The 9953-nt window shown below is 35.9% G+C and overlaps 1 protein-coding gene across 1 annotated transcript; it reads left to right on the top strand.

The window, feature by feature from the left end:
- Positions 1 to 5474: 5474 nt before the first annotated feature.
- Positions 5475 to 8816, top strand: LOC130805735 (uncharacterized). Its single transcript, XM_057670521.1, has 4 exons — positions 5475 to 5798; positions 5903 to 6111; positions 7130 to 7237; positions 7808 to 8816. The coding sequence occupies exons 1-4, from the start codon at positions 5507 to 5509 to the stop codon at positions 8483 to 8485; spliced, it is 1287 nt and encodes a 428-aa protein (XP_057526504.1). The 5' UTR covers positions 5475 to 5506; the 3' UTR covers positions 8486 to 8816.
- Positions 8817 to 9953: the final 1137 nt, after the last annotated feature.

The raw sequence follows: 9953 nt of genomic DNA, 5'->3' as shown, positions 1-9953 counted from the left end.
AGTTGAGAGGAGGAAGAACGAACCCCAAGCTTGGATAAGAGCTTAGTGTGCTGATTGGTAGGCAGTATATTTGTAAAAATGTCTGCCAGCTGAGAATCAGAAGAAATGTACTGTGGATGAATAATGTTGTCATGCACTTTTTCTCTGATCAAATGAGTATCAATTTCAATGTGCTTCATACGCTCATGATGGACTGGGTTTGAGGCAATTGAAATAGCAGCATTATTGTCACAATATAAAGTGGTAGGAAGGGAATTATTGATACCAAGATCTTTCAGTAGTTGCTTGAGCCACATAACTTCACATATGGTAAAAGTCATGGCTCTATATTCCGCTTCTGCACTGTTACGAGCCACAATGGATTGTCTCTTGGCCTTCCATGAGAGAGGTGAGTGACCAAGGAGAATGTAAAATCCTAAAGTTGACCTTCTACTTTGTGGACAACCTGCCCAGTCATTGTCACAATAGGCAGTAAGTTTAGTGTTTGAATCATTAGTGAGTAATATATCCTGAGAAGGAGAGTTATTGAGGTATCTAAGGACCCTGAGAGCAGCTTGATATTGAATATCGTGGGACTATGCATAAATTGACTAAGGACATGGACAGTGTAAGAAAATGTCTGGTCTTGTGATAGTTAAATAAATTAGCTTGCCGAATAACCTCTGATAAGGTTCAGCCTTAGGTAAGGGGGTGCCACAATGAAGTTGTAGTTTGGGATCCAGAGGCAATTTAAGAGGTTTACAACCTGGCATATTGTAAGATTGAAGTAGATCAAGTGTATACTTATTTTGAGAAAGAAAGAAACCTTGAGGAACTTGATCCACTTCAATACCTAAGAAATACCTAAGAGGACCAAGGTCCTTCATATGAAAATGTGAGCTTAAAAAAGTCTTGGTGGCAGTAATTTGATGTAAATGAGTACCAGCAATGAGAATGTCATCAACATAAACTAAAACAACAATAAGAACACTTCAAAAATGTTTGATAAATAAAGTGTAGTCTGATTTGGATTGTATGAAGCCATCATTGAGTGAGGTTGTGCTGAGTTTTGCAAACCATTGGCGAGGAGCTTGTTTAACCAATAGAGGGACTTATTTAATTTGCAAACAAGAGGAGAAGTAAGCCCGGTTTCCTACCCCTTAGCTGTAACATGAACAAGGAAACCATCCCTGGTATAACCAGGAGGTAATCTCATATATACAATTCATTAAGGTCACCATGTAAAAAAGCATTCTTGACATCCATTTGATGGATTGACTAATTCTTTAATGCAACAATAGCTAATAAAGATCTTACAGTGACCATTTTTGCAACAGGAGTAAATGTTTGCTCATAATCTTCTCCTGGCTTTTAAGGATTGCCAAGAATAACCAATCTAGTCTTATACTTATCAAGAGTGCCATCAGTATTGTACTTTGTTCTATATACCCATTTGTATCCTATAGGTTTTTTGTCCTTAGGAAGACCAAGGAAATGCCAAGTATGATGCTGTTCAAGAGAACTAAGTTCCTCATTCATGGCAGCAGTCCAGTTGGGACTAATAATAGCATCTTTGAAGTGTATAGGATCTTTGTTGTTGAGGGATTGAGACATGAAGCAGGAAAAACCACTTGAGACATGAGTTGTAGTGGAGGGATTGACTTTGGTTGGGGAAGGGTGAGTGGCAGAACCAGCCAGGACATAGTCTTGATGCCATGAGGAGGGTGAGATATCCTAGATGTTCTTCTTGGAGGAAGAACAGTTAGGAAACAGGAGTAGGTAAGGAGGGAGTAGGTGTAGGAACAGAATCATCAGAGAGGGAAATAGGATTGATGTTGATAGAGGGAGAAGAAGGAGTTGAAGGAGTAAGAAAGATTTTATAGGGGAAAATATGTTCATGAAAGGTTACATACCTACTAACAAACTCCTTTTGAGTTAAGAGATTAAGAAGTTTGTATCCCTTTTGAGTGGAGGGATACCCTAGGAAGACACAAGGGATGCCTCTTGGGGAGAATTTGTTAGTGGTTCTACTAGGATTAGTAGCTAGGGCAAGACATCCAAAGTTTCTTAAGTGATCATAAGAAGGAAGTTTATTTTAAAGAGCTTCATAGGGGGTTTGAAAATTGAGAGCAACAGTAGGAAATCTGTTGATTATGTGCACAGCACAAAGGACACAGTCTCCCCAATAGCTCAAAGGCAAACCAAATTGGAATCTTAATGCTCTAGACATTTCCAAGACATTTCTGTGTTTTTTTTCCACCCTACCATTTTGTTGGGGTCTATCAACACAAGATGTCTGATGAATGATGCCTAGGTTATTAAAAAAGTCAGTGCATTATGTATCATGAAATTCTAAGGCATTGTCCTTAAAATTTTTATGCTGTGATTGAACTGGTTTTTGATCATAGCTACAAAATTCTTGAAAACTTGAAAAAAATCAGATTTTTGTTTTAAAAGCTGTATCCAAGTAACTCTTGAGAAATCATCTACTGTAGTAAGGAAATACCTGTAATGACCTTTTGTAGGTACCCTATATGCACCCAAAATTTCAATGTGAACAAGAGCAAAGGGTTTTGAAGCCTTAGAAACACTAGAAGTATAGGGTTTTTTGGTAAACTTGGCCATAGGGCATGTGATATAGACATCTCCTGAAGTAGGTATAAGATGTGACAAAGAAGGGAGTTTCTTGATTTTCTCAAGTGAAGCATGCCCTAATCTGCTGTGCCATAGGGTATTAGTGGTCAGGGGCTTGATCCCATCAACAGCTTCTGGGATGTTTAAGGATGTAGCAGCAGAATGTTCATGAAGGGAGATAGGGCGTGGAGTAGAGAGGTAATAAAGACCATTCACAGCTAAACCACTTCCTTTCACAGCACCAGTGATATCATCAACAATGAGACACTTTGTAGGCTCAAAGATAACCTTACAATGCTCATCTCTACTAAGTTTTTGAACAGACAAGAGGTTATGTTTGAAACTAGCAATGTGTAAAACATCTTTGAGCATCAAAAAGAGGGGCTAATGCAAACTGAGCCTTTGTGAGAGATGACAGAGGTGTCACCATTAGGTAAGTTAATCTTGGAGTGATGATGTTGATGAATGGGATTAAGCAATAGCCCTAAACTCCCTGTCATGTGATCAGAGGCTCCTGAATCAATGATCCAGGCCTTTTGAGTACCATCAGCATGATAACAGAAAGTCATGCCAGCATATGCACCATCAATTTCTTCTTCAATATTAGAAGATTGTTGCTTGGATGGGGAAGGTAGAAGCTTCATGAGATGTTCTATTTGATTTGAGGAGAGGAATATAGTGGGGCAATATTACATGAGCCACTTTCATAAGAAAAAGTATGCACACCTCTGCCTCCTCTTCCTCCTTCCACCTCTAGGCCATCTACCTGCCCTACCTCCTCTAGGATAGGGTGGTTTTATTTTTTCCTTTTGATAAAGAGGATGCCAAGGGGGAAATCCAACAACAGTCCAACATTTATCCCTAATGTGACCTTCTTTACCACAAGCAGAACAAGTAAATAAATCATTGTTTTTGCTAAACATCACAAGATTATGATTTGTTCTGCATTCATTTAAAACCTCTCTTTGGCTTTCTTCCTGCTGCAACATATTACATGCTTCATCAACAGAGGGCAAAGGTTTTTGCATGAGACGATGACTTCTATGTGCAGAAAAAGAATCATCAAGCCCATTTAAAAACTGAAAAAGTTTATGATCATTAATATAAGTTTGCAAGGTTTTCAAAAAATTCTGATTTCACTTGTAATATTGGTTATACTAGGAAGGGCATTTAAAGATTCAAGTTCCTCCCATAAAACCTTCATTTGAATGTAATACTCAGAAACTATTTTTCCATTCTGTTTTGTGTCAAAAATTTCTTTACTTAATTTATACTTCCTAGATCCATTAGTGATAGAAAATCTTTGTTCAAGCTGTTTCCAAATGGTGCAAGCATCATCAAGAAACATCACAGATTTCTTAATGGGTTCAGAAACATTATTAAGAAGCCATGAGATGACCATGCTATTGCACGTATCCCATGCTTCTTGTTTAACTACATCAGTGGGATCTTTGATGGTTGTTCCAGTGACAAAACCAAGCTTCCTTTTTGATGCAAGTCCTATTTCAAAGGATCTTTTCCATGCTCTATAATTTTCAGCCCGTAAGAGCTTTTCTACTATTATAAAGCGGCTTCCATCTGAAGGATGCAAGTAAAGAGGGCTGTTAGACTCTATAATAGTCATAGCTTAAGAAAAGAAACGTGTATGTATAAAATCAGAGGAATACCGTTAAGGTGTGTAAGCTCAGGTAGTAGGTTTTACAACCTTGCTCTGATACCATAAAGAGCTAATAGCAACACACAAAGAACACGAAAGGATTGATTGATTGCATTTTTTTTATTTTATATTGTCATGCCTTTACAAGCTGAAATATGCACCTATTTATACTAAGAAGATCAAAACAGGCATACTACAAGTAGCCATTTTTTACAGCTTGCAAAGTGTACTAAGTGTATTATTATTCTTGCTCATGATTGTACTAAAAAAGGCTAGGAGAATATTCTTTTGATTTGTGCTGCTGCTGCTGTATGTTGTGCTTAATACCATGCACATTTTGCTGTTGTATACTTCCCTTAATATATTCTTAATTTATAAGTTAAAACATAATCACGTGAGATCTTGTTTGCTTCGTTTCAATACAAGGATTATTAATATCATTTTTATAATTTTTAATTAGAGATATTAAGAGTTAAAATGTCGCCCCGATAAGTATGAAAAACTTAATGGGACTAATAGTCAAATGGATCTTGTTTGATTGTCTTGATGTAAATTTTATTAATATTAATTTTTTATAATCTTACTCAAGCACAATCAGTGGCGGATCCAAGGTCCGGAGTCCCAGGGGCACCAATTAATGGACGAAATTTCGGCAGAGTTTCATTAGTAAAATGAACAACTATTTTACTCTTACTTGCTAAAATATTAAATACTACATACTATAAAAGAAAATGGAACAAAATAAATCAACTGAAGTAATTAAAAAAATGAGATAAAATAAATAAATAAGACAAAATTACTAAAATGAGTGAGTATTTATCATTAAAAGACTTTAGTATTAATTTTACACTTTTACTCTTACCAATAGAAAAGTCTATTTTAAATTTCTTTTCAAAATGCCTAGAGACACCTGATCTCGTGGGCTCTAAGATAGCTTCGCCACTGAGCACAATTAAAATATTTAAGATTAAAATAGTGCATTACCAAATGTGTTAAAAACAAAAGTTACAATAATAAATAAAAGAATACAATTTAAAATATTTAAAATATTTAAAATTAAAATAGTACATTAACAGTCAAAAACAAATGTGACAATGACAATAATGAATAAAAGGGATCCTCGTTTAATTTTTTGTATTTCTTAAAATATAATATAATAAAAGGCGCCAAAGTTGTATTTCTAATGTTGATTTGATATTGAAACAGAAAAGAAGACGAATTCAGAAACAAGAAAGAATGGAAGGTGGGATGATATCAGTGGATCGATGGAGTAAAGGAAGCCAAGCTTACTTCCTCACTCATCTCCACTCAGATCACACCAATGGCCTCTCATCGTCATGGTCTTATGCCCCTCTCTTTTGCTCTCGCATCACCGCCAAGCTTTTTCCTCTCAAATTCCCTGATTTCAACTTCTCCTTACTTCGTCTCGTTGAAATCGGTTCATGGCATCGTCTATCTCTTCTTTCTCCTTCTACTGGATCTCCTGCAACTGTTCAATTTATGCCTATTGATGCTGTTCACTGCCCTGGTACTACTTCAAACCCTAATTTTCCAAATGATCTCTCGAATTTTTGAAAATTTGAATTTCGAATTTGAGTTTGGGGTTTTACCTGATTTTGATTGTATGATCAGGTGCTGTTATGTTCTTGTTTAGAGGAGTGTTTGGACATGCGCTTTACACTGGTGATTTCCGTTGGGAAGTAAATGGGGAGAGGGCTATGAAAGCAAGGAATATGCTTCTTGATGCACTTGATGGTGCAAAACTCGACTTTCTTTACCTAGACAATACCTATTGTAATCCTGCATTTTGTTTTCCTACACGAGAAGTTGCTGCTCAACAGGTACTTTTCGTGTTCTGTGTCTGTGTTTGCTTTATCTATTGTAGTTTAACCTCTTCCATTATCATCTATTATAGCTTGTATAAAGGGGCAATCGATATGAGCCTGTTAATGATGATGTTGTCTCTTGCTTTTCTGGTGCTTTGATGAATCAATTTAGTCTGATTTCAACTTGGGAATCATGTTCCAACCTTCAAGAACACTTGTGATGGTTTAACAGCATAGTGGAGAGCAAGATGTATAACATTATTAGCAAGTTATGGAGAGTATCTCATAGAAATGTGTGTATTTATAAAGGACTATGTTTAGAATTTGTTGAGTAGAGGGGTAAAGGTGCTTTTGTACAGTTAGTTATGCAAGACACATGTACACACAGCTTATGAGCAGTACGCAGCATGCAGTGGCTATAGACATATAAGCCTCATTGGATTGTTGTCCTTAGTAGTTAGGATGTATTCAAGGAGGACTACAGAATAGCATGCCACAATAAGCTGAAGACTACGTGGCAGCAAGCAATCAGTTGTAACATATTCTGTTAGTTATAGTTTGTTAGACAGCTCAGCATTCTTAGTTAGTTAGGTTCTTTTGTTTTTGTATTCCTTATGTTATTTCTTTCGTCCTTTTAAACACACGAGCACACGCACACGCACGCGCACACATATATATACTGTGGTGTAAACTTTGTTTATCAATAAGAATTACAAGAGTTTTATTTCGTTTCTTTCTTTTCCTCTGTTTCTTTCATTTCTTCTTCAGAAACTGTTCCATTGCAACATTATTAACAGAATTGTGGATGTTGCTAAGTTCCACGTGTATCTCCTTTTATTTAAGACAACTTTGTCTAGGAAACACCAGAAGTAAAATAATTGCACATTCTGAACATGTTCATGTTCATTACATCATCTATATATATTTCGTCTCTACTGAAAGCTGATTGAATAAATTTTTTGACCGTAACTAATAAGTGAATTTCTTTAATTTGTGGTTACAAGGTGCATAATTCTAAGTGGTTGTTCTGCAGGTTATAGAGATCATCTCCTCACACCCAGATCATGACATCATCATTGGGATTGATTCACTGGGTAAAGAAGATATGTTGCTCCAAGTTTCACGTAGCCTAAATATTAAGGTTTGAATTGTTTGATGAACTTCATTTTAAGATGTTACTTGATCTGTTGCATGCGAACAATGCTTCAATGTGTAAACCTGAATCTCGTTTAGCATATCTTGCCTATGCTGCTTGTGTAACTCCCTGAATTATTCCTCATGGTAGTATTTTTAATGTCTTTTAAATTTCAAAATATTTCGATGGGTGCTAATACTTTAATACACAGATGTAATTGTTATACTCCTGGCAAGAACTAAACTAATTTTGGAAGGACTAAGGAGTAATCATATGGTAACTGTAAAGTGAATATTGAATTTTTCTTGCAATATGAAGTAAAATTTTTGTGTAATCTCTAAAAACTTTCCTTAATGAACACCGATCATCAAACAAATACTCCTACTACATAATGTTCGATTATTATTGAGATAACATGTCATACATTTTGGTTTCCATCTGTCTCTCGTGCCATTTACCAACAGAATGTGAACGCGAACCGATAAAATTTGAAGCGTCGTCTTGCCTTACAAATGTATTGTCTTTGATTTCTGACTTCATTCTTGTACTTTGTTTGCTTGTTCCTTCACATGAAAGATCTGGGTGTGGCCAGAACGGTTGCAGACCATGCATCTGCTTGGCTACCCTGATATCTTCACAACCAGGACTTCCCTGACAAGGGTGCGGGCTGTTCCTCGTTACAGTTTTAGCAATGCCACCTTGCAGGGATTAAATAAACAAAGGCCAACTATTGGAATCATGCCTTCTGGTCTTCCATGGGTAGTGAAGCCCTTTGAGGGAAAATGGAGAGATGGTGAATCTCTTCCAGTTACTTCCACTAACAGGAGACTGGCAAGTGATGGCACCCCAGTTGACTGGAACATGAGGTCCGTTGAGAAGGTTCATGAATACATCTTCTCAGTTCCCTACTCCGATCATTCCTGCTTTCCTGAAATTAAACATTTTGTCCAACTCGTTAAGCCACGTAATGTGAAGGGAATCGTGTCAATGTCTTCCTGTTATGTAAATCCACTTTACTATCTCAGCGATTTGCTCAGTTCAACTTATGACAAAACTTGTGTAAATCCTGAAGTGAGCAAGGACATAGGAAAGCTTCCACGAAAAGGGAAACGAAAAAGCGAGGAATTCACAGGTACACAAAAGAAAGACGTACCCAGTGAGGTTAGCTTTTTGGGGGTTCGTATTCGTAGGGTGTCTGTATTGAGGCGGACACGCTGTGGTGTAAAAATTGTGGAATGCAATGATCCTGACTGATTCTGGACAGTGCTGGCCTTTAGGTCGTTTACTGTAAATACAGTACAGAAATTATTGAGGAAATGTGGCATGTGACATTTATAGAGAAATTGAGATGACAGACCTGAAAACACAATGTTTCTGAAGCACTACAAAATTTTGTTTATTAAGAAGCAGATTTATAGATGTTCAACCCGAAATTTGCTGACTGTATCTGAATGGATACGTTTGCTATGCTTAAATACATAATACGTAGACGTATGATTAAGATTAATGTAATGTAATCCTATAATATTAATATTCCTGGTATGCTCTCATAGCTCTCATGCTTCTTCACCCTTCAATTGACAATTTTCTCTACTCTACTCCGTCTCAGAAAAGACAAGATTGGACTATTGGGTTTGTCTCAGTTGGAGCAAGTACTACTTTTTCAGGTTCGGTTTTGATCTAGCCCTTTCCTTCCCTCGGTCTATGTTGTAAATTGTAATCCAAAACAAAAGAGGGTATTGCAGTTTTCCTTTGGTTACTAGTTGAGCTGGATGATTTCTGTATGATTAAATGCAAATAAAGAACTTCCTATAAAACCGTTGCATTATAATTTGAATAAAACTTGGCCATTAGGCCCCAATTAACATGACCAAAACGATAGGCCATGCCCAGTATGGTATTACGAGGAATGTATTAGTATAACATGAAGTTTTGTATGAGATTTATCTCATTATAAGATGAATTTATATAATTAGTCTATTTTTCTAATTGATTATTCTAAGATTCTAAGTGATCATTTTAAGGTTATAAGTGATCACTCTAAGGCTATACAAAATGGTCACTTTAAAACTGTAAGTGATTACGTAGCGACTTGTTTGGTAATCGATATTAAATTATGTGAATGAGAATGATTTGTAGCGTAAATTTTTATGATTTATATTATAATATTCTCATGGTAACGAAAGTTCTTATAAAAAGGGGTTTTTGTTCACAATTTTCAAATGGAAATGCATTGCAATAAACTCTGTGAAGAAAATGAGATTGTTGAAAAAGAATAAACATGACCATTAAACTTGTCAAGAGATATTCATACCTAAATTACACTAACTTTCTACATCATTTATAACATTTAGTACCGATTACCAAACGAACCGTACAACAAAATCAAGCGAACAAAATAAAGATATAGTAAATCTCTATTGAATTGGCAAGTACTTCATTAACAGTACAATCTTTCAATGAGTTCTTACTCCTTAGATTAGTTTTAAGGTAAAGGTGAAACAACGTAAGATTGAAAAATTGAATAAAAATTTTGGATGTTAATCGGTTACGTTTATTTATTATGTATTGATTTGAAGTGCATGTTAGTTGATTCATTGATAAGTGCATACATTAGCATATACATGTAGCTTCAATAGAGCATCTATAACTAATATGATGTTAACTAAGTGTAACATTTTTTTGAACAATATTATATCTTGATATAGAGCCCCACTCATAC

The sequence above is a fragment of the Amaranthus tricolor genome, chromosome 1 (genome assembly GCF_026212465.1).
Source record: "Amaranthus tricolor cultivar Red isolate AtriRed21 chromosome 1, ASM2621246v1, whole genome shotgun sequence".
Classification (NCBI taxonomy): Eukaryota; Viridiplantae; Streptophyta; class Magnoliopsida; order Caryophyllales; family Amaranthaceae; genus Amaranthus; species Amaranthus tricolor.
This window is presented reverse-complemented; position numbering and strand designations above follow the sequence as displayed.